Source organism: Sinohyriopsis cumingii, chromosome 3 (assembly GCF_028554795.1).
Source record: "Sinohyriopsis cumingii isolate HCF-2022 chromosome 3, ASM2855479v2, whole genome shotgun sequence".
Classification (NCBI taxonomy): domain Eukaryota; kingdom Metazoa; phylum Mollusca; class Bivalvia; order Unionida; family Unionidae; genus Sinohyriopsis; species Sinohyriopsis cumingii.
Window position 1 is genome coordinate 129,675,573 of NC_142963.1, and position 26,966 is coordinate 129,702,538.

A 26,966-nucleotide genomic window follows, 5' to 3' on the forward strand; every position below is an offset into this window, starting at 1 on the left:
GTTGATATATTTTATTATTTAATGCTCATGATGAAATAAAAAGGAATAAATGATAACAATACAAGGTTAGTTCTTTCTTTTTATTATCAAATGAGCATTCTGTTTATCTGTTTTATTGCAACATGCCATGCAGTGGGGGGGGGGGGCCAAATTTAATACAAATTTATTTGGTTTCTTAAGTCTTGGAATGATGACCAAAGTGAAAAAAGTGTGAACATAAGTTTTGGAACAGGAAAGAAAATAATAATGTTATCAAGTCCTAATATATACGATAAATATGATACATCATATAAACAAACAGGAAACATGGTAGACTTCCATGCTCTGAAGCTGCATATTGAACATTTAATTCATATTTTGCTGAAATGACACAAGAAGCATAAACTAAAGTAGAAACTAGTAATGTGTTGAAATTACTAGGTCGCTAAGAACACTGTTGTAACTAACAGATCAGTGAAGTGTCATGTCAGAAACATATGGCCCTGTTTTATACTTATGATATATGCATAGTTAATAATTAAACCATAATTCTATCAAAACAGTGTTAAATATGATTAAGCTAAGCATAATTATCAAGCAGCACTACAGAATTTCACTATAAAGAGCTCTGTAATGGACAGTGTAAGCAAATCAAGTCAAATGTATGCTAGCTCATAATGACCTTGTGTAAGGTCAACAATAGTGTGGTGGGACGGTGGTCCTGAAAGACAAAGTCCTGACAAGTGACAAATCTCTCAAAATATTGGCAGAAATTGTAAAATAAAGCATACAACCTGCAGTAGATCGATAAATCTACACTATAAATGCAAACGGAACGTTGGATGGGTCCATAGGAACACAAAAAAGGGCTGGATTGTCAGAGGCTATTGCACTGAATATATGTCTCAGCACACAGCAAAGCTAAAAACTGGCGACACCTGGTGGTATCAAAGGGAGGAATGGGTAAGAGCTAATGCCCTTTCCCTTTGTCTATCTAAAAATAGACAGGATAAGATATTTTTTCATCTTTAGTAGGGCTGGATTCATGAAGTAGCAGGTTAATATTTCTAATGTAATGTGATTAGGAAATGTATTTGAAGAAGAAATGACAGTGTGAGAGATTCACTAATTCCCTGTGCATATTTCGCTGCAAAATAGTCTTCACAATTCTTTTTCCATGAAGAAATTCTGCTCATTAGAGTACCAAACACACCACGCATTGATGACTTTATCATCATAAATGGAAGTATTTTCTTTGAATTATAAAACACTGACTGTGGCATTAATATAGCTTTAGACAGATAGAAAATTAAACTGTTTGTAGTTTCTCAAGAAACTGTTATTGTCTGTATTATTGATATACATTTCTTTTGATCTGGTAACATACTTCCAACCAACCTTTATGATTCTTAAGCATACTGTCTTGCTAGTTCCATAGCAGTTTAAGTCAATATCTAGTATTCACAGCCTTATGTTTATCTGAGATGATTTAAAATTAGGGATGAGTAATTATTGGTAGTTATGTAAACAGTTTGTAAAATCTGCAAAATTTGAAGCAGTTATAGAGGGTAGTGTCATTATTAGAAAATGGAAGATATAAGGTACCTGAATATTATAAGCAAAATTCCAAGTGAATCCCACAATTAAACTCAGGGAACATATTAGAGATGCTTTTCACTTTATTCTTCTCCTTTTGTGTGCATGTACTACATACAATTCCCACATTCAATAAATAAGGATTGGAGAGGCAGTATCAGGGGGAACAATTCAAGTAGCGTACATAAAGTAAAGTACCATTTTACAATAACTCTAATCAGTTATTAAATCCCAACCAATATGTTACAAGATGGCTAATTCTATGCTTCATTCCCAAAAGTAACAGAATTAAATCTTTAAAAACAGTTTTTCTATCTCTCTGTTTTGTAAAAATCACTGCAATTTAAAACGTTTCCAAGCGTAAATATCAAAATGGGTTATCCAATACACAGTAATGTACAAATAAGAGATAACTGATTATTTGGTGGTGAGTGGCAAACTATGGTCAATATAGTTATGGCTTACATAACAAAAATTTGAGGGGCCCCGAGTGGCCGAGTGGTCTAAAGCACTCACCGTTACGGATCACTGCCATCTCACCTCTGTCTGTGTGGGTTCGAGTCCAAGGCTCGGCTAGCGTGGGTACGTGGGAAAGCCTGCCAGTAGCTTCTCGTGGGTCGGTGGTTCTTTCCTGGGTATTCCAGTGTTCTTCCTCCACCAGTTATACTGGCCGCCATGTATAGCCTATCTTGTGCTGAAAAATGGCGTTAAACCCTAGAACAACAACAACAACAAAAATTTGTGGCCGTTCTCCTGTACATCTAGGACTGTCATTTCATCTTTCTTAGTTCTAATCCCTTGGTTAAACCTATTTCATGAAACTTTTGCACTTAATCAGAAAATTTTAAACAACTCCAAGCTGTGAAATTAGTCTGTAATGATATCCTGAGGATACATGATTAAAAACAGTAAGTCATCAGTACACACCTTCCATACAGTCTCTTATATACTTTGGCTGCTTCACCTTTGTAACCTTGACATCATCTGACATGTCGTATGGAACCAAATCATCATCGCTGTAAACATACAGTAAAAAATATTGTAAATGTGTTGATATATTAAATCATCTCTGTGTTTCTTCAATATTGCTTATCTAAACAGATCACAAACTGCATTTAGTTATAAGACCTAATCATTTATAGTGTTTACAAATTTTACAATAAAAATCATTTCTTTATTAAAGTGAGTTGAGTACATAAAGGTAATTATTTGTTACATTTTTGTCACAATAAATATTGTAAAAAAAAATCAGCAGTAGTCTGCTAGCTCAAAGCAAGTACATTTCCTGTACTAGTAGTTCTCATAATTTCAGCAGTCCCTTGGCTAGTAAAGATTCATCAGCCGCCAATCAGCATTTGTGGGAAGGACTGTTGAAGATTCAGCAGGACTAGAACATTTTTCAGTCTACTATTTCATCTGGCTACAAAGAAATTAATTTATGTTAAATTCTAGCCTTGTAAAAGATAGTAAATATGTAACCAGTCATTAAATGAATATGTAACACAAATGCATTAAAACATTATTATTAGGCTAGACACAGTCTCAAAGAAGCACAAGGATACAGTCAATCCCTCCATCTATCCATACATGTGTGTGTCATGACCTTTGTCTTGTGTGTCTGAGAAAATGTGATCAATAACCAAGGAATCAAAATATCATGTCTGAGAATATGTGATCAATAATAAATACATGTCAAAGATGGACCCCTTCATCATGTTTGGAGTCTTTTCCTAAAGTCAGGGACTTAGCCACTGAGTCATAACAAAGAAACTTCTTACTCAGAGATTCCCACCCTCAAATTATATACATATACTGGGCAAGAAAATACAAATTTACACATGTTACCAACAATAAATGTGGGAGCCATCCCAAACAATCTGTGAATTTGCCCCATGTATCAAAACCTGGAAATAAATAAGACCCAACCACCCACCCCAAAACAAGATATAAATATACTGGGAATGAAAAGACAACTTTGAAAATACAACTGATGCTGTCGATAGGGTCCATTCTTACCCTCCAGGGACTGAGCTCTGGGATTATAGCTTAGAAACTATTGAGATGTCCACCCTATACCTTTTCAAATAATTACTGGCATAAATAGACAAATGTATAAAATCCACTTACATTTACCATTGGGGCAGCACTTACTTTAGGGACCTACCTAGAAGGATCACAAGTCAGGAGAAGTTTGAACAAACACAGAATTCTAGAGCTTTTAAAGCACACCTGACTGCATTTTTAGAGTGGAAAATATTATAGTGTTAATCAATGTAGAATTTATGGAGACCAACTATGCTAATGATTTACTGAACATTCATTTAATATTACAAGACTGGGATAATAAACTATTAAACTGGGACCCAGCTGCATCTCAGGCATATCCAGTAAAAACAATTTCTTCATGTTTTTGCTTCCATGAATTTAACTTTAGTGCCCTATCGATTTGCTGACAACTTTAATTCTAGAAAAAAACAACAACAAGCATAGTATGATTGCATTTATATTTCACCTGTCTAGGTCTAGATCTGGCTGGACTTGGGAAGTACCCTGCTGTACATGTGATGCTTCTGAATCACCAGACGTCCTGATAAGTGGTTCAGACTCCAGTTTTAGAATGTCAAGGTCACTGAAATTGTGGATAAATAGCATTGCACTACATGGTGTATATGTGTAAAAGAAATATAAAATTCCAAAAATTGATAACTCTGGTCATAAAATGATTATAACAAAAGATTGTTTCTTAATAGAGGTTCATGCTAAGGCAGGTTTCTCTGTATTTTCAATTAATTTTTTATATTTAAATGTTACGAGATGAAGTTTTTGGAATCTTGAACAACAAATTATTACAAGTACGAAAAAAACATGTCACTGTTCTTGCATTTTACCAATGTAGATATTAAATTTGTATGATGCATATACAAGGGTTGGGCAGAACAATAAGTACATAATTCATATGAGAGAGGTTTTTTCACTGGATAACTTGATGTCATGTGATCTGAGATAATCCATCATACTGTACCTTTCTGACATCACTGCATCCTACATGAAATCATAATGTTAAATTTGTGGTGTCATGTTGCTAGATGATATTTCACTAATAAAGGTTAACAAAAATGATCATGCCACAAAGAGCACATTTCTAGTTCCCAAAAACAGACATACTCCTGCACAGCAATGATGCCATGGCAATGTGATTTGCCAACAATAGACAAACTGCAACAAAGCAATGATGCCATGGCAATGTGGCTTACCAACAATAGACAGACTACTGTGAAGCACTGATGAAAGGGTAATGTGACTAATCAACAACAGACAAACTGCTATAAAGCCCTGATGCGTGGGTGATGTGAGTTACCAGCAAGAGAAATGCTGCAACAAAGCACTGATGCCAGGGCAATATGAATTACCAAGGACAGACTGCAACAAAAAATTAATGCTAGGGCAAGGTCAGTTACCAAGAACAAACTGCTACAATGCACTAATGCCAGGGTAATGTAAGTTACCAACAATACACAGACTGCCACTGTGCACTGGCGCCAAGGCAATGTAAGTTACCAACAACAGACAGCAGCAGGGGGGGTGAATCGGACATTTTGTCCAATCGTCATTTGTCTTAATTAATACTTTCTGCACTCAGCGGATCCGGTGTCGTCAGCGCCCGGTAAAAAAAAAAACGACGTCGTCGTCGGGGGGTCGTCCAATTGTTCTATTGGTTTAATTAATACTTTCTGCGCGCCGATCCCAGCGTCGTCAGCGTCCGGTAAAAAAGCGCGACGACCGCGTCGATGTCATTGCCCCCCCTGCTGCTAAGGGGTTATTTACAATGAAAATTAGTTACAATTTAACCGAATATTTGGTCAAGTCCAATACGATATCGTGTCCGAGGATCATGTAAATTTATCGTTACAAATCCATGTGGGGTCGACTGAGCATGACTAAAAAAGTTTCGAAAACCATTAAAGTCCATGTCACCGCCGCACCATGTCTGCCAAATATTTCGTAGCGTGTGTGTATCAACGCCGTTGAATACAGCAAGAATATTACAGTTTTCTCTGATTACTTTTGGAATCTGAGTGTATCGTTGAGTGACATATATCACGTCGGTGTTTTTATGCCTGCCTCTGGAAAATATCCTAGCTGGGTTTTTTTGATTGTCTAACATAACATCATCGTACATGACTAGATTGTTAACGTCGCCATCAATATCATCAATACCTGGTGCATCACTGATATCTGTAATAAACTCAATAACATTTTTTTCAGCGATCGCTGATGCATTCTCGTTAAAATCTTTCAACACCTCGTAGCATCGTTGATCATCCACGCTAGGGGCGATTAAATACAACTTATCCCACTTCATCCATCTCATTATTAAATTAAGTAATAATTGCGTCTTGCCGGATCCAGATGGTCCGATGATAATCATCCGGATCGAGTTTGGTAACGCTGCAACATGCTTAACTGGTTCTCTCGTTTTAGTTGCCGAAAAATCAATTATATTCATATCTCTATACATAAATTATGGATTTATATTGTGTGAAGTGTAGAGTGCGTACTGGCACAAATGATATGACAACCGTTACAACGAGAAATAACAGATCGGCACTTACTGGTAAGTGTGCACGATGCAGTACAAAGAAATTTAGATTTATTTCTATTAGACCCGGGGATGTTTTAAAAAAAAGCGAGGAGGTGATATTGCAGCCAAGTTATCAAAACTCCCCGGAACACCGTGGGCAAAGTATCCAGGAGAAAAGCACCTCCCAGGATATAGCTACTGTGGCCCCGGAACACGATTAGATATCAGACTCGATGATCAAAATCAGCCCAAACCCGGTGAGTATCCAATAAACGCTATCGATAAGGCGTGTCATGCTCATGATGTTGCTTACTACAAAAGTAGCGATCTGCAACAGCGTCATATCGCGGATGTAAAATTAATTCACGCGTTAAATGCTATTCCTGATAAATCATTCAAAGTAAAATTGGCTTCATGGTTGGTAAAATCGGCTATGAAAGGTAAATTAATGATTGGAAGCGGAGCTTCTCGCGCTGGTAATTGAAAACGCTAGCGTTTATAATAACAACATGGAATCCATCTATTATTCTCCGAGAGGATACTGGAGGGGGAAGGCCGCAATTGGTAAACTCGCAAGCGCTGCAAAAGTAACAAAGGCCACTGCGGCTAATTGGTTATCCAAACAGGCTATATGGCAAATCTATCTACCGCCACCTAAACAAATCAACTTCTCGCGCTTTGATGTCAGCGTACCTAATGAAGTTCATCAGGCTGATATACTATTTCTGCCGCATGACAACGGTTACAAATACGCGCTAACCGTAGTTGATGTTGCGAGTCGATACAAACAAGCGGAGCCGTTAAAAACAAAGTCAGCAACTGAAGTAGCCGATGCGTTTGAGCGGATTTACCGAAGGGGTCCTCTGCGCTGGCCAAATCTATTACAAGTTGATCCTGGTAGTGAATTTCGTGGCGCTGTTTTATCAACGCTGAAACATCATAGCGTCGCGATACGACGAGGTCATACTGCGCTACATCGTGATCAGGCAATTGCTGAACGATTCAATCGGACTCTTGCTGAACGGTTATTTGGGTATCAATACGCGAAGGAATTCATCCAAGAAAAAAGATCTCGTGAATGGGTCAAAAGGTTGCCAGGCGTAATTGCAGCGTTAAATAACGAGATTACCCGAGCAATTAACATGAAGCCCAGCGACGCGATTAAAAAAAAGTATATACCCGGAAGATCAAAAATAGATAGCGTTTCCAAGCCGATTCTCGGCGATGTCACTGTTAGATATCTGTATGAACCAGGAGAACTTGAAGGCAGTAAAAAAAGAGCTACTGATCCTATTTGGAGTGTTACCACACATAACATATCAACGATAACACGATCAACTGGTAGACCACCGATCTATAGACTGGATTCAACTGCCCCACAGCGGGGGTTTACACGCGAGCAACTACAAGTGATACCTGACGATACTCAATTGCCCCCGCGTGGTCTTAACTAGCGCCGTTGCGTCTATTGCACTCAAGACAGGTCAACCTCACATTGTTTTTGACATGACCGAGACTGTTATCGATCCTGTCCACGGTAAATTGGCGAGCGTCTTTATCCGAATAACGCCAGCGCATTACACAATTGCAACTCGCGCAGTGATTATTCTGTTGTTGTCGTAACGCAATTATTAATTCGGCATCAATATCCAAAGGCCACTGTTTTTTTTTATCCTGTTGGCGGTAACCCGAGAGTTTTCTATCAATGACGCTTGCATCGATGATGTCGTTGTCGGTGACTTTGTCGGTGACTTCGTCAATAACAATTCTTCGAAGCTGATTTATCCTCCGTACTCGGGACACTGCAAGATAGACTAGATTTGACCATTCGATGCGATTATCAACCATCCAAACAATTGTGTCCGTGATGGTTAATCCCTGCGAGGAATGTATTGTCGTTGCGTATCCTAGCGTCCACGGGAATTTATCAGCACGTAGCGCGTCCTCGACGACGCTGATATCAACGAGCACAATATCATTCAGCACAAGAATTTGTTTTTTTGTCCCTGACGCTGTCGGGCCCGGGATTTCAACTTCAATGTTCTGCCGCCGTGTGTCAGCGGGTCTATAACACAACGGCACTGGACGCGTTGGAAACTTTTCCTTATGCAACGCAAACAACTTCCACTGAAGTGTGTCTCTGACTATCTTTCTACTCGCTACAATCAAATCGTTTGGTCTCCATGTTTCCCAGAATTCATTTAACGGCGTTTCCGGAATCACCTCGCGGATTATTTCACATTGAACTCTATCCGGCTGTAATCTGATTAATTTTTTAACCTCGCGCAGTTGTTCATCAAGTGCTCGGTAATCAGTATCGGTTTCTTCATAATAGTCCACAAAACCCTTTAACCAATCATGTGGACCCTCGCCGACAAATGGTGGTGGTTGGCCATGATCTCCGCACATTATCACCGCTGTATTCGCGCGCAGCAACCACTCAAGAAACATTTGTAAAACATCTAACGAAACAGTACATATCTCATCCCAGATGATAACCTCAGGAATAAATTTTTCCCCCATTCGATCAGGAGTCCACTCACTGCCGCTGTATCGAAAAAAGCTGTGATAAGTAACGGTGTCAACATTTCGTTGTTTTATCTCTAGCGCTAGTCTATGGGTCGGTGTAAGCACGATTATACTTGCCCGCGTTCGAAATAATTCAATTGCCCGAGTCGTCTTTCCTGACCCGCCACAGCCGCTTAAATAAACTGTTTTATATCTACAAATTGGATCAGAACACGGTGGTGCATTAGACCATTCTGATAGATTATCACCGCGTAAGTAATTATTTTCAACGGTGACATTTGCTGACGGGGAATAATCGCGTCGTATTTCATTTTTAATTCTCCATATACCCCAACTCTCGTCCGGACTAGTAAACTCGGCTATGTTTCCCTTATACTTTACGTCTATGTAAAATGAATCAATCGCAACTCTAACCGCGGTGTCGGGAAATCTATTTATCATCGAGAATAAATTGGTAGCGGCGTAACCCAGCATAGACGCCCTCAAATGTGGATATGCCGGGCTGTCTCCATCGCTGTAGGTAACAACTGTACCCAACTTTGTTCCATTGGACAGCAGAGCTGTTTTGCAGTTCACGTATCTATTTTTTGCCACTGCATCCTTGATTACGAAATCATATTCTGCGTCATCTATAATCAGCCGTGAGCAATATCGTTTGTAGTCGCAGTTTTTTCCACCTTGTGTGAACTTACCAATTATTCTTCTACCGAGATCTTTTGCCTCGCGGTTTCGTTGGTTGAATATCTTTTTGGACCATTCGATGATATATTCCTTGTCGGCATCAATGTGTTTTCTGGATTCATCAATTATGCTATCTAGACGCTCTGGTTCTGGTAACCAGACTTCAGTCTGCGCCCGATATGATATTATTGCGTCGCTGACAATCAACGATACAAGCATGCTACAATCAATCATAAACCGTAGCAGCGCTATTGGAAGCCATCTCTTTTCAGCCATGTGTCTACCGATCCAAATATAACAACAGCGATGAAGTCCTGCTGCGAATTCAAATGATACTATGCGAGCGAATCCGGTTAAATCAAAATCAGGCAGTGGTCCATTAATAGCAACACGAGTCATTTCATGTCTGGGGTGTCCAAATCGTTTAAAGTACTTAGCGGCGGATCCATACCCGAGAAAACTCGCTGGATAACAGGCAACCATATCAACGGAAATCATAGCGTCGCGGTTGTATTCAGTGTTCCATAGTCCACCGTGATAGTATTCCAAACAACTGGATTGTACATCCGGTAGAAATTCCTTGCGCGTTGGTCTCCACGCATTTTTCCTTGCTGCAACATGAGCCGCAACCGATGGAATCGTAAAACAATTTGTTAGCAGTTGTTCATCATGCTCTTCAAATTCCATGGCGGTTTTTTTCATCTTGTTGTGAAACGCTTCAGTGCGATATAATTCACTGTTTGGTCTTACAAACTGATCAAAGGTATCCACATCGTTTTCAGCGCTGCGAAGTAACCACACTGATACAGGGTCGTTTTTACACAAGCAGGCAATAGCATCAAATAGTTTCCTCTCCACGAGAAAACCATCCTCTCCCAGGAATTCCCCCGGGATATACTTTACTGTTCTATCCCGTGGAAATATTGTGACCGCGGGCGTCCACGCGTGTTCGTTATGATCAATAATTTTGATTGGGGCTCCCTTTGATTTATACTTTGATTCGTATAATACTTCACCGGTTATTGTTGTAACGGTTATTGGAAATCTCAACGACGTTTCTAATCTTGCTATGTCGCTGATGGTTGCTCCTCGCTCGCGCACTGTCTCCTCCCATTGGTTTATTTTGCTACGTCGTAAATCAGTTAGTTTATTTCCTCGACACGCATTTGTAAAATGCTCTATTACTCATTCTGCTACACAATTTATCCCCGTTGACTGTTTCATCGGCGCTAGTTTTCCGATATCAGGTTTCTTATTTAACGGGTATATTCCATAGACAACTGCTGTTTCAGGATATGCTCGTTCATAGTATGGTCTGTCAATTCCGGTTAACAGCCCCGGCTTGGAGTCGTGGCTAACAATGACTGATTTCTTGTCGCTGAGAACTGGTTCAAATTTATCACGTATGATCCAATTACCTGATTCCACCCGGACAATGAATTTTACTCTGAAGAAATACTTTTTACCGTCAAGTTGTGATATTATCGTTGCTGCGCGGTTGTCGTTCATGGTAGCATCAACAACGCCATCAATTCGAAATGTTGACCAACTATGAGATGCACCATCACGCTTGAATTCATTGATACAATCGCGTATTTTATTCAACAGGGTTCTATCGTTTATTAACGCTTTTGGTGCGTCCTTGAGGACTCTATCGAGATTAAACCTAATATTTTTCCAGGGCTTAATTGCTGCTAATCTCTCGAACTCCTCCATATAATTAAAACAAGTATTTAAATAAAAGAATATAGTATAATGAATCACTGCAAATGGTTGATGATTGGGTCGACAACCCCGTGCAATAAATCATGTAGAGGTGAATTCTGCGGGTATCATTTACAAAGCGTTCGTAATGGTTCAAATGGCCCCCTCCCGTGCTTGGTTTGCCACGTTGGGGTGCGTGGTAAATCACAATTATGTATCAATTGTGGCGGCAAACGATACAGGGAACTAAAACGCTATTATGACAAGCGAATAAAAAACGCCGTCATTGACTCCGTCCTTGACTCCGTCAAGGACAAAATCATCAAAACTCCTCAGGACTACATTGCAAGGTTTATAATTAAACCAAATAATGAATTAGACAAGTAGTATTATTATACAAATGAACCAAGAATTTCAGCCGCATCCTGTGCTCGTTAATTACGAGGCATCTCGCGACGGCATTGTTCGAAACCGCAGACTGAAGAAGCCGGTTGGAACTGTAAATAATCAGGGGTATTTGATGTTTGGTGCCGGGAAAAAAAGCTATTACGTTCATAGAATAATCTATGAAGTGTTTAACGGATTGATCAACGACGGTCTTGTTATTGATCACATTGATGGATGTCCTCAAAATAACAGACTGTGTAATCTGCAAGCCATCTCTCTGAGTCAAAATAATAAAAAAGGCCAAACTGGTAAGTTCTCAAAGCAAGCAAGGGGGGTCAAATCGTTTGATACATCAACGCACGAGGAAAAAATATTTCAGTCGATGAATGAGGCAGGAAAATATTTCGATATTTGTAGAGCCTCAGTACGAAAAGTAGCAGAACAAGTATATCAAACAGCGATCTCAAAAAAGACGGGTCACAGAATTCGATTTTCATATATAACATCAAAGGGAGATAACTCGTTTTGTGATAGCGTCGCATGACAAGAGTTACGTCCCTTGAAGTCCAATTAATGTTACGATTAATTAATCATTTTACGATAAAAACTAATGAAATACACGCTGTTATCTAACAGCTGTATTCTTTTTTTTAATGTTTTGTTCAAATATTTGGTTTCATTTAAATGCTGTGAAACACCATTAATAAGTATTCAAGGATTATTAACACACACCTTGTGACTGACGCGGTTGTATTAGTCACCTTATATATAAGCCTGGGGCTTTCGAAAGCCCATTCGATCAATCAAAACTAACCCACGCACTTGACCCGGGCGTGTGGTTGTCTTTTGTTCACAATCATGCAACCGGGTTAATTTAATTGGGTTGCTTTTGATTGGTCGAATCGGCCGTATAGTTCCGCCCCGCCGTTTTATGTTTGTGCTGTCCCCATCACGTCCCCCCCAAGCATATCTTCTGGGCGGTCTACGATGACGTTTGTCACCCTAGGCCTCCCTCCCGGAGATGTATGTTTCGGGGTTCCCTTGGGCTCAGATGGATGCGAAGGCACCCAAGGGGTTCCAAGATGTGAATGTAACCGATGGGCCTCTCTGACGTCATAGGGCGCCAGCGGGGTTGCCAAACGGGTGTGATGTTCATTTTTTTTATATTAGAAATAAAGATGTTTATAAGAATATGAATATCGAAGACATCAATAACATTTTAACTGAAATTTCAAAATTAAAAAATCAAGGAATTGTATTATCTGATAAGCTTGATAACCAAAAAATATTGTCCGATTATGAAATTATTAACGAGCAATCAAAGAAAGGTCGATATACCTTGCCACGTGAGTATTCTTTTATAAAGCGATTACAATATACGATCAATGAAAACCTGTATGGCAATGACGTAAATGCATTTATTGGATTGTTTACTACCGTTGAAATAATACGAAAAAAACTCGGACGTGTTTATGAACGACGGCGGGAGATTTCTAGTAAGATCAAAAACATTAGAAGGATTATAGACGAAAACTCCGTGGAGCCTGGCATGTAGCGTACGGAAGTGAATTTTTACGTTGTATACATTTTTTTTTTCCCCGATAGGTCGTGGTAACGTGCGTCTGACGCTGCCACAGGGAAATTAGAAATTACGGAGCAATTTGCAATAATGGTAGGCGAATCACTTACTACTCGGCTAGCCAGAGAGCGGCTAGCAGCGCTTAAAAAGTTCATACCGTTACGAGACAGGGTCCGAAAACAACTTCAAACGCGGCAACAACTACAAACTGATTTTGCTGTTGGAAGTGAACAACTCTTTGCTCCGATAACGAGTGCAACTGTGCCCGTCCTCGGTGCGCTTGAAAAGATAGCGGCTCAGACCGAGCAAACAAAAGAGTCTCTGAAAACACTTCCTGCGAAAATAGCGGTTGCTACAACACGGCCGCCACCACTCGCTATAACGGACCCACAAGAACCTTATGTTACAATGGCCGATGAAGAAGAACTAGGCGCCACCGCAAGAGAACCAGAAGAAGAAATACCGGAAGAAATACCGGAAGAAATAGAGAAAGAGGGGAATATACCCCGTAATGTACTTACAAAGTCCGCAATAGATAAAATTAGAGCCTTCGACAGCTACGAAGGATTAGTTAATTTTACTGCCATAAATTTTGATAAGGATTCACGAGAGATGTATATCAATAGCGATTACGAGAAAAATATAAAGTCGTTAAAGGATTGGACAAGAATAGTGTATTTGGCAAGTAAACATAAAAATGTATTACCACCGCGTGATAATAATTATATAATATTCCACGAGAAAGTAAAAAGTAAAAGACCAAAGCACGGAAAAGGATACTCCGTTGGTAAAGACGTTACTTGTCCTGGTAATGTTCTCAGTGATATATCACGGCTGGAAGTACTAATCGGAGGAAAACGAGCCGGAAATAACTCTCCGGAAATAATCAATGAGGCCGCTGATATTTGCAGGCGGTTATTTGCCGGTGGTATCATGGACATTAATGTATATCGAACGCTCATAGACGAACTCGTGGACGGTTTTGATGACCACGGTCATTACAGCGATTGACCAATCACTAATTGGAAAACACTGGTGTTTTTATAATAAAGATGATTATACACTACAACCATGATAAACCAGTCAGCGTCTACGTGGTAAACTCACGATTGCCTGTATACCGCGCGTGGTACGGAGACGGTCTCGGTAGCACCATTGCGGGGTTATTTACAAGAATGGCTCCAAAAGTGGCGCCGTTAGCCAAACAATTAGGAATGAAGGCTATTGATGTTATTCGTGATAGGGGTATTAGTGCTATTGGAGATGTTGCCGGAAGGGCGTTTTCTGCCGCACGAGATAAACTAGCATCGTTGGTGAGAAAAAGAAAACAGAAACCACCGGTGATGCCATCAACGACAGTGATGCCTGCAAATGTCAGTAAAGTAATAAATAACGCCGTGGAAGAAAAACTAGAGTCGTTGGCGGCAAAGCCATCCACCGATGCAACAACCAACGCGCTCATGAACGCGATAGCGGCAAGTGGCCTTAAACAAAATTTAAAGAATTTACGACGAAAACGACGTTGATGAATTGCAATTGAAAACATCAACATGATAAATAATAAAATGTTTGCGCGAACCGCTGATCCCGCGTTTGATATGGACGCCCCAGTGCGCAGGGATGATTCTGTCCGTGATTATCAATTTTATTCCTATCAACCACCACAAGCCGACCTACGATCGCGAATTGAACTTCAAGTCCAAGATACCAGTAAATACTTTTTGCCGTGTGAAGCGTTTATCGAAATTGAGGGAGAACTCGTGACAAATGCTGCCGATAATGCACCATACGCAAATGACCCTCGTGTTCGAGTTGGCTTCGTCAACAACGGTATCATGGCGTTATTTGAGAGTGCCAGATATCTTATTGACGGGCGAGAAATTGAATCAATAGAACGCGAGGTTGATGTTGCAACGACGATAATTGGGCTAGCAAGATACTCAGATGATTATACAAGATCGGCGGGCCCATCTATGATGTTCGCAAAGGATACCACTAATAACGCTGATCATATTCAGTACATTAACGTGCTGACACCACAAGATACTTCAGTTGCTAATCAAGCTGAAGCAGCCAACCCAGACCGCAGGGCAAGACCAGGTGACAATTTTACTATTATAAAAAGTACTAACGATAATTTTAATCTAGGGTTTGCAACACGAGTAGCAACATTACAAGGACAACAACGACAGTTTTCATACGCGATTCCACTCCATCATATATTTGGATTTTGTAGAAATGTCAGAAAAGTTATCTATGGGGCTAAGCATACAATCGCTCTAACGCGAAGGGGCGATGATAACAATGCAATATGGCGTGCTGCTGGCGTCACTAACGGTAAAGTCGTTTTAACTAAAATAGCATTGTGGATGCCGGTGTTGACTCCATCAGTTACCACGGAAGCACGATTGTTATCATTTATGGAACAGGGGGGAAAATCGTTGTTGAGTTGGCTAGCGGTAACAACTGATGCTAAAGAGGATAATGTCGCTGATACATTTACATGGCACCTGGCATCAAAACAAGGCGTTTCAGCCCCGCGTCATATATTTATAGCGCTACAGAATAGGGAACGATTGGGTAATCAAGAACGCAGCCATATGATATTTGATCGATTAGGAGTCAGGGAGGTTTCGCTGAGAATAAACGGACAACAGGAACCATCCGAGGATATACAGCTTAATTACGACAACAACCATGTCGCACGTGTGTACCATCGATTGCTGTCATATATGGGTCGTGATCAAAACGTCGACACCGGTTTGCAAATATCACAACTTGATTTTAAAAACCTGTATCCGATTTATTACTTTTCGCTGGAACATCTTGATTTAACGAGACAGTCCGTCGTTGATATACACTTCCGAGCTCGTATAGCCCCGGGTGGTGTTGATTATAGAGCGGTTGCTGTCATTCTCAGCGATAAATCAATGCTGTTGGAAGGTGTTGGTGGACGAATGAGAATCGTTGATGCACCAGTGGAAAACATGTAATTGAAAACATAAACGCGTTTACAATAAAAATGTCGTATAGTGTTGTCGGTGTAGAGTTGACCGATGGTCAAGTCAAGAAATTACGATCAAAGTCCGCTAAACAATGTGGAACCACAATAACGCTGAAGCCGTCACAGATGGCAGGTGGTAATCATAAGATATCGTTAACGGCGCGTCAAATAAAACATTTCAATGATGCAATGAAGAATAAAAAGGGTGTTCAAATAGATTTTTCGGCCGCAGCGATTAAAAACATGGAAAAGACCGGTGGGATATTTCCGTTGTTAGCTGCGATTCCAGCGTTGATTGCCGCGGCGGCCCCAGCAGTGGTGAAGGCGGCGGCGTTAGGAGCCGTTGGTACCGCGGCGGGAATGGCATTGAAGAAGGCAACCGGGAAAGGCTATAAAAAAAAGAAACGAGGACGACCCGTAGCCGGAAAGGGTCTAAGACTACCGGGAACCCCGTATTCATGGTACTCGGGGAAGGGTCTAAGACTACCGGGAACCGTTTATTAACGCAAGAGTCAATGACTCCTATGTCTAATTTTGATTTAATAGATGCCGCAAACGCGTTAGCGATAAAAAAACTTCAGAGGTGTTTTTATGAGGGATCAATTACCAACGAAACCAAGGAATATTGAAACCGGTATAATTAACCTCGATAAATCCTCCGGAGCGGGAACTCATTGGGTTGCATACGCAATTGATCCGCGTGCGATCGTCTATTTTGATTCATACGGGTTAGCCCCGCCAAACGAGTTCATGTGGTATATCCGGGCGTGTTCAGCCCCGGTTTTTTATTCCACGCTGCCAACACAGCAATTAAGTGACCCACCGATATGCGGCCGTGGGGTATTGAACGTACTCGCGGCGATTTCATCATCGCGGAAACCACCTCATGTGGTTGTAAACGAATACACTAGTGGGGTCGTAGAGGCCCGGCGGGTTAATTAAAAACACTGTTTTTTTTACAATAATAATGATTGATATCTGGGGACGACCGGTTTCGGCGCTGAAAGAATCCACGGAAACGCTCGCCACCGATGACATAAAAAAACTAATCGAGGATGAAATCGCTGATACGTTAAATCTAACCAGTGTTGACCCGGGCGAAATAGTTGTATTTCAAGATCGTCAGGGTAAATTAAAATCCAGTAATGTGTCGCTGGATGACGTTTTAACACGACAGCGTAATGCCGCCGAGAACACTATCGCGCTATATACCGGCGACGGATGACTTAAATCAGGTGAATCCATCTTGACGATAAATGGAATAATAAATACACTGGGCGACAATTATATATCCATGTCGAATTCGTTAAAAAATTTCTATGATAAATTTAACGCGCAAGCAAATCAGTTCGAGGGGATACAAAAGTCTGTCACCGGTATACAACTCACTACTGCTAGTTTTTTTGGGACCCCGACGGTGACCGAACCGAATCTTGTAGGGATAAAAAATAGTATTTTGGAGTTTACAACGCTGTCGGGCCAATTTACCTCGTTACGAAAAAATGTTAACAGGGTTGATGACGCCGTTGATAAATTCTTTGGTAGAAAAAATGTCAAACCGGATGAAATTACAATAACTATAAATGATATCACTGCGTATGGACAGGAAATAAAAACAATCAAAACTGATGTTGCAACGAACAAAAGGAGTGTAGACGTGCATGAACGGGAAATAGAAATAATCGGCGCTAATGTTGCAACGATCATAAATAATGTAGACGCGCATGGACGAAGAATAGAAACAATCAAAACTGATGTTGCAACGATCATAAATAATGTAGACGCGCATACACAGGACATAGAAATAATCAAAACTGATATTGAAGCGAACAAAAAAAATGTAGACGCGTATTGGCGGGGAATAAGAATAATCAAAACTGATGTTGCAGCGAACAAAAAAGGTATAGACGTGCATACATATGAAATAGGAACAATCAAACTTGATGTTGCAGCGAACAAAAAAAGTATGACCGAGAATACACAGGAAATAGAAACAATCAAAACTAATGTTTCAGCGATTAAGGGGAATATAGACGCGCACACAGGAAATAGGAACAATCAGAGCTGATGTTACAGATATCAAAGACAGACTACCGGAAATGACAAAAATAAAAATCCCTCATGAGAACACCATCAACACAGTATACACGATTCGGCATGGATCATTTATCTGGACTCCTACACAGAATATAGTAAATATTACCGCAACTGTTAAGGGCATTTATCGATTGACACTGGTTTCAATGATGCAGTTTAATATATTATCGTCGAGTTCATTCGGGTTTAACAATACAATATCAACAATTATAGACAAGGACGCAACTGAACCGTTTACAATTAGAGCCGTTGATAGAAATTTAACCAGGGCAAACATTACATGGTATGTGGAATTTGTAGCGGATCTAAGTAATTAAAAACACTATCTCTTTTAAAATAAAAATGACCACCAAGGTAATTGAATCAGAGGTATCACCGACGTCACATCAATATCGATTCAATACCGTAAAAGAATTCTCCGCGAATTTGAAAACGCTTTCCGAACAATACCGTGTAAAAATAAAAAAATACCGTCGAAAAATAACCGCCATCGACGCGGTCGTGTACTCGGTGTCAGGTATAGTAGCCGGTACCGGTGTTATTTTATCCACGGTGACCATGATGGCCCCGATCGCTGTTCCAATCGCTATCTCCGCGGCGACAACAATTGCTGGAGTCGCCAACGCAATCACTAGAAAGATATCATCGTGTTCTCAGAAAAAACTCAACGAGTATACAGTAAAACATCAAATAGTATCCGACGCGTACTCGAAATTATCCGGGTTGATCTCGTTGGCGATAGATAATTCGTTTATATCCGATGTTGAATTCTCCACGATGGTCCAGTTGTATGACTCCGCGATGTCAAAAATCGAGGATTTTCAACTGGAAGCTGGAAACCACGTCGCTGAAACCACTTCAATGGGCTCAAAACATTCTCCTGAAAACAAGCAGGTTGTTAATATTCGGTGTTAAAATTAAACACTAGAAACAGCGAATAATAATAATGTCGCTGAACCCCGAAGGGTTTCAATTACTTCAACGGATCGCGGAGAACACCACTCCGGTACAAACAAGTATGATATCAATAACATCAACGAAACCCGAACTCAGTGTAAACTTCCCTTCTCCGATTCCAGTGAAGGAAATAGCGCTGGCAAAATTGCGAGTATATCACAGTTGGCCTAATATCCGAGCGGAAGCATTTAACGGACAACAACCTAATAACTCGCTGGTTTTTGCATGGACAAATAAACCCGATGGGACCCCAGACTGGAAGGAGGTTACAATACCAACTGGGTCATACCAAGTAGAACAAATCAATAAAGAATTTCAACGCAGGATAAAATCGATCACAGGAAAAGAATCAAAAATCGCTATTACGGTTCATGAACCGACGTTATCGTCGACGATTGAAATAAGCACACCGGGGTATATGGTTGATATTTATAACAGTTCAATAAGAACCATACTAGGTTGGCCCGAGAATCCACCTCATGAAATCCCCGCGGACTTGCACACGAATGCGCAATCGTATCATGAAATTAATACCAGTTATCAAGATGATTTGTCTATTATGAAAAACACGTTATTACCCAGCAGGTTTATATTTCAAGACAGGAATACCATGCAATGGTATTTTCCGTATAAGGAAACTCCTGAATCGTCCGCAGTGGTCACAGTTAATTTAAATGATATCGCTAGTGCTTTTATCGAGATTAATCATGATTACCAATTTCAACTAAAACAACTACGGAAAACAAAAGCACGAAAACACGTTGAGGTGTTAAATCAACTCATATCAGACATGGAATATATTAATGAGCGAATCGTTAAAACAATATCCGCTAACAGCGATGATAATAAACAAAAATTCCTAACCGAGTATAATATCACAGAAGCCGATTTACCTGATTTTAAGTTTCCAGGATACAACGCGCCAGAACTAAGAAAGTCTCTTAATGATTTTCTCGGTCCATCAACTATCCTCAAACACGATAACGGAGATGGTGGTAGGCATATTCCTCCATACAACGTAAATATCGCATCGGTGATAGCAATCAATCTAGTGTGCGATGTTATCGAAGGGAGTTACCAGGTAGATACCAAGCAATCAAATCAAGCTCAACAGGGGTATATCCTTTATTCATTTTCACCAACAGCCCCTCCCGGATTCTTAATCGTTGAGAGCCCGATTAATCCGGTCTATATGCGATGCCATAATCGGTTTTTAACGAGAATTAATTTTAGACTTACCGATCAGTCAAATAACCTAATTGATCTACAAGAGGAGGAGTTAGTGATCACTCTGTTTGTAAGATCATTGTAAATAACTTCTTAGCAGCAAGGGGGGCAATGACATCGACGCGGTCGTCGCGCTTTTTTACCGGACGCTGACGACGCTGGGATCGGCGCGCAGAAAGTATTAATTAAACCAAATGACGATTGGACGACCCCCGACGACGACGTCGTTTTTTTTTTACCGGGCGCTGACGACACCGGATCCGCTGAGTGCAGAAAGTATTAATTAAGACAAATGACGATTGGACAAAATGTCCGATTCGCCCCCCCTGCTGCTCAGACAGACTGCTAAAAATGCAGATGCCAGGGCAATGTAAGTTACCAACAGTAAAGAGACTGCTACAAAGCACTAATGCCAGGGTAATGTGAGTTACCAACAATACTGATTGCCACTGTCCACTGATGTCAGGGCAATGTAAGTTACCAACAGTAAAGAGACTGCTACAAAGCACTGATGCCAGAGCAATATGAGTTACCAAGAATAGACAGACTGCTAAAAAAGCTCTGATGCCAGGGCAATGTAACTTGTCAATAACAGACAGCTGCTACAAAGCACTGGTGGCAAGGCAATGTGAGTTACCAATGACAGACATTTTACTACACAGCATTGATGCCAGGGCAATGTGAGTTTAGAACTTTAGAAAGAAACAAACATGCAAGGGGATCTCACTAACCATAAAACATATCAAGCATACAATATATTCAGACCAGAGTGATTTTGAAGTACAAAATATTGGCCCCTGTTACATGGCTTAATGGATGACACAATAATTTATTATATAAAACAAGAAGTATGATAATTAATACACAATACTGTTCATAAAATCTGTTTCAGGCTCCATCTCTATAAGAACTGACTGGCTATGGTGGATCATTATGGAACAGGTTTAAAAATTAAACCTTATTTATAGAGCTTTATAACCCCTAAAATAATAAAGGTACATTTAGCAATTTTAAACTGAGTGAATAGTTCATGGTAAAGCAGTATGTATTAGAAGTAAATGGAAAAGATGACTATGTTTCATGTATTTTTTATAGTGTTTTGACACCCAGTAACCATGGCAACAGACAAGTGTACACAAAACTGATGTCAGAAATAAATGTTAACCATCTCATACATGCAGCATACCTCAAATAAAGACATTTGGAGAAGGGGCAGAAACTGGTCCTTGTTCAATATAGTCCTTATTTGCCACAGTAGAGATCTACAGTTTTATATTTTGACTTTCATAAACTATAACACAAAATATTTACATGATGAAAATGCCACCAATACTGATGTGTTTGCCCCCTCCCCCAAGGTAACTGCTGCCATTGTCTAGAAAGATGTGAGTGCTGTTATTGTCCAAGTTATTGTCCAAATTAAAGTGACTGCTACCATTGTCCAAAAAGTAACTGCTGCCTTTGCCCTAAAAGAAGTGACTGCTACCATTGTTTAATATGAAGAGACTGTACCATTGTCCAAATTGAAGTGACTGCCACCATTGTCCAAACTGTAGAGACTGCTACCCTTGTCCAAACAGATGTGACTGCTGCCACTGTCCAAAATGAAGTGACTGTTGCCATTGTTCAAAATAAGTGATTGCTGCCATTGTTCAAAATAAGTGATTGCTGCCATTGTTCAAAATAAGTGACTGTTGCCATTGTTCAAACAGAAGTGACTGATATTCCCTAATATAAGTGACTGCTGATTAATTAGTGATATTCATTTTTCTCATTCATATATGTCAAAGTCTGCCCATGATGTGGGATATACCGATCATACTTGTGTACTCACTGGCACTATAAATGACATCATTATGCTTATGACATCATGATTACCTGCAATTTGTCTAGTGGCTGAAAAGACAGGTTTTGATAACCCATAATCATTGTTTACCAGACTTCTTCATGGTAATGTAAACTTTTTGTGCCTTTTCTAATGTTGTACAAATTTTAACAAATTCTCTGTATTTCTAAGGCTATCTCCATGCTGACAATAAGCCATTCTTTTTATTCCAACACAATGTCCTGGTGAGAAATGAGAGAGAAATAGTCCATTACATGCTTTAGTGCGTAATAGGGAAATCCCACTCTCCAAATCAGTGGTTTCAATTATATGCATCAAAACTAACAATCTTTAGCATATTAAGTGACATACCTGTCAAGTTTCTCTATTCCATGATCCTCTGGTTTAATTTTAACTTTTGAAACTAACAATTATTAGCATATTAAGCAAATGTACCAATCTAGTTTCTCTATTCCATGATCTTCTGGTTTAATTTTAATCTTTGAAACTAACAATTATTAGCATATTAAGCAAATGTACCAATCTAGATTCTCTATTCCATGATCCTCTGGTTTAATTTTAACCTTTGAAACTAACAATTATTAGTGTGTTAAGCAAATGTATCAATCTAGTTTCTCTATTCCATGATCCTCAGGTTTAATTTTAATCTTTGAAACTAACAATTATTAGCATATTAAGCAAATGTACCAATCTAGATTCTCTATTCCATGATCCTCTGGTTTAATTTTAATCTTTGAAACTAACAATTATTAGCATATTAACCCTTTACCTCATGCAAGCATCTTTGGACGCCCCTACTCCATTCGCATGGAAGCGCCTTTTGACGCCTCTACAAGATTTGCATGGAAGTGCCTTTTGAAGCCTGCAGTAAACATCTGCCATTTTGAGCTAGTTTTCGTAGCACCACCTTTGGGGAAAACCCCCCTATTAGATACTACATTCATTTCTGCGAATGACAATTACGTCAGATCATGTGGTCACTATTCATGCACTGGTCGATATCTGCTATTTAAAGTAACTGGGTCATAATCTCCACTCTCCAAAATGGCAGCCGCGGATTTCAATCAGTATGTACGAAGTTTTCACGATTAGAATAACAACCACGAAAGATTCAATAAATTAGGTAAATTCTCTGATATTGATGTAGGCAGCAATTAGTTTTTATAAATTATCAAATTCAGATGACTTAGTGATGTAGACGCACATGAAAACCTTGTAAATTTCGAGTATGGGAAATGGCAGCTACGGTTGGTCACGCAGCCTCACTGACATGACGGTGAACAAGTTCTCTCTCGATTTTGAAGCACATAAAAAAATCTTCCATGAAAAATAATTACACAGCTATAACAATCGGACTTTACTCTTAAATTTTTCCACATAATATATGTGTACCAAAAATGTAAAATGGTTAAAATTGCTGTTAAACGTAACATACACTACATTGCTTAACAGTTCACAGGCAGGATTTCATTCAGTACTTACGAAGTTTTCACGATTAGAATCACAACCATGAAAGATTCAATAACTTAGGTAAAGGCTCTGATATTTATGTAGGCAGCAATTAGTTTTTATTGATTATTAAATTCAGATGACTTAGTGATGTAGACGCAGACGAAAAACATGTAAATTTCGAGTATGGGAAATGGCAGCTACGGTTGGTCACGTGGCCTCACTGACATGATGGTGAACGAGTTCTCTCTCGATTTTAAAGCACATAAAATATTCTTCCATGAAAAATAATTACACAGCTATAACAATCGGACTTTACTCTGAAAATTTTCCACATATAATAGATGTGAACCAAATACATAAAATGGTTAAAACTGCCGTTAAACATAACATACACTACATTGCTTAACAGTTCACAGGCAGGCTATGCATATGCGGTCGGCTAGGTAACATGTGTTCTATTTATAGCATGCTGCACTTTGTCACTATGCTCTATGAGGTAATGGGTTAAGCAAATGTACCAATCTAGATTCTCTATTCCACGACCCTCTGGTTTAATTTTAATCTTTGAAACTAACAATTATTAGCATATTAAGCAAATGCACCAATCTAGATTCTCTATTCCATGATCCTCTGGTTTAATTTTAACCTTTGAAACTAACAATTATTAGTGTGTTAAGCAAATGTACCAATCTAGTTTCTCTATTCCATGATCCTCTGGTTTAATTTTAATCTTTGAAACTAACAATTATTAGCATATTAAGCAAATGTACCAATCTAGATTCTCTATTCCATGATCCTCTGGTTTAATTTTAATCTTTGAAACTAACAATTATTAGCATATTAACCCTTTACCTCATGCAAGCATCTTTGGATGCCCCTACTCCATTCGCATGGAAGCGCCTTTTGACGCCTCTACAAGATTTGCATGGAAGTGCCTTTTGAAGCCTGCAGTAAACATCTGCCATTTTGAGCTAGTTTTCGTAGCACCACCTTTGGGGAAAACCCCCCTATTAGATACTACATTCATTTCTGCGAATGACAATTACGTCAGATCATGTGGTCACTATTCATGCACTGGTCGATATCTGCTATTTAAAGTAACTGGGTCATAATCTCCACTCTCCAAAATGGCAGCCGCGGATTTCAATCAGTATGTACGAAGTTTTCACGATTAGAATAACAACCATGAAAGATTCAATAAATTAGGTAAATTCTCTGATATTGATGTAGGCAGCAATTAGTTTTTATTGATTATCAAATTCAGATGACTTAGTGATGTAGATGCACATGAAAACCTTTTAAATTTCGAGTATGGGAAATGGCAGCTACGGTTGGTCACGCAGCCTCACTGACATGACGGTGAACAAGTTCTCTCTCGATTTTGAAGCCCACAAAAAAATCTTCAGCGAAAAATAATTACACAGCTATAATAATCGGACTTTACTCTTAAATTTTTCCACATAATATTATGTACCAAAAATGTAAAATGGTTAAAACTGCTGTTAAACGTAACATACACTACATTGCTTAACAGTTCACAGGCAGGATTTCATTCAGTACTTACGAAGTTTTCACGATTAGAATCACAACCACGAAAGATTCAATAACTTAGGTAAAGGCTCTGATATTTATGTAGGCAGCAATTAGTTTTTATTGATTATCAAATTCAGATGACTTAGTGATGTAGACGCAGGCGAAAAACATGTAAATTTCGAGTATGGGAAATGGCAGCTACGGTTGGTCACACGGCCTCACTGACATGACGGTGAACGAGTTCTCTCTCGATTTTAAAGCACATAAAATATTCTTCCATGAAAAATAATTACACAGCTGTAACAATCGGACTTTACTCTGAAAATTTTCCACATATAATAGATGTGTACCAAATACGTAAAATGGTTAAAACTGCCGTTAAATGTAACATACACTACATTGCTTAACAGTTCACAGGCAGGCTATGCATATGCAGTCGGCTAGGTAACATGTGTTCTATTTATAGCATGCTGCACTTTGTCACTATGCTCTATGAGGTAATGGGTTAAGCAAATGTACCAATCTAGATTCTCTATTCCACGATCCTCTGGTTTAATTTTAATCTTTGAAACTAACAATTATTAGCATATTAAGCAAATGCACCAATCTAGATTTTCTATTCCATGATCCTATGGTTTAATTTTAACCTTTGAAACTAACAATTATTAGCATGTTAAGCAAATGTACCAATCTAGTTTCTTTATTCCATGATCCTCTGGTTTAATTTTAACCTTTGAAACTAACAATTATTAGGATATTAAGCAGATGTACCAATCTAGATTCTCTATTCAATGATCCTATGGTTTAATTTTAACCTTTGAAACTAACAATTATTTGTGCGTTAAGCAAATGTACCAATCTAGTTTCTCTACTCCTTGATCCTCTGGTTTAATTTTAACCTTTGAAACTAACAATTATTTGTGTGTTAAGCAAATGTACCAATCTAGTTTCTCTACTCCTTGATCCTCTGGTTTAATTTTAACCTTTGAAACTAACAATTATTTGTGTGTTAAGCAAATGTACCAATCTAGTTTCTCTACTCCTTGATCCTCTGGTTTAATTTTAACCTTTGAAACTAACAATTATTTGTGTGTTAAGCAAATGTACCAATCTAGTTTCCCTACTCCTTGATCCTCTGGTTTAATTTTAACCTTTGAAACTAACAATTATTTGCATATTAAGCAAATGTACCAATTAGTTTCTCTATTCCTTGATCCTCTGGTTTAATTTTAACCTTTGAAACTAACAATTATTAGCGTATTAAGCAAATGTACCAACCAGTTTCTCTATTCCTTGATCCTCAGGTTTAATTTTAACCTTTAAAACTAACAATTATTAGCCTATTAAACAGTGTACCAATTAAGTTTCTGTATTCATGATCCTCTGGTTTCATTTTGACCCTCAAAAACATTGAGCACTGTACCAGTCTAGTTTCTGTATTCCATGATCCTCTAGTTTAATTTTAACCCTCAAAACTAACAATTATAAGTGTATTTAGCAATGTACCAATCTAGTTTCTGTATTCCATGATCCCCTAGTTTAATTGTAACATTCAAAACTAACAATTATTAGTGTATTAAAGCAACATACTAGTCTAGTTTCCATATTCCATGAACCTCTAGTTTAATTTTGACCCTTTCAGCAAACAGTCATTAGTGTATTAGGTGACATACCTGTCTAGTTCCTGTATTCCATGTTCTTCTGGTTTCTTGAGCAACTTCTCTAACATTGCTGTTTCCTCATCTTTCTCATACTAGAAATAATAATATCTGTTTACTATGCATTCTATCAAAATTATAATAATGCTAATTTG

The 26,966-nt window shown here is 39.0% G+C and overlaps 1 protein-coding gene across 2 annotated transcripts in view; it reads right to left on the minus strand.

Moving 5' to 3' along the window:
* The window catches only part of LOC149803835 (telomere length regulation protein TEL2 homolog), an 89,116-nt gene that overhangs the window by 32,809 nt on the left and 29,341 nt on the right, over positions 1-26,966 (minus strand). For both annotated transcript variants that reach the window (XM_089953652.1, XM_089953653.1), the window contains exons 9-11: positions 26,827-26,906; positions 4,088-4,204; positions 2,503-2,591 (exon numbers count right to left, since the gene is read on the minus strand). In XM_089953652.1, coding sequence (XP_089809778.1) covers positions 2,503-2,591; positions 4,088-4,204; positions 26,827-26,906 — 286 coding nt within the window. The remainder of the gene's footprint in view (positions 1-2,502; positions 2,592-4,087; positions 4,205-26,826; positions 26,907-26,966) is intronic.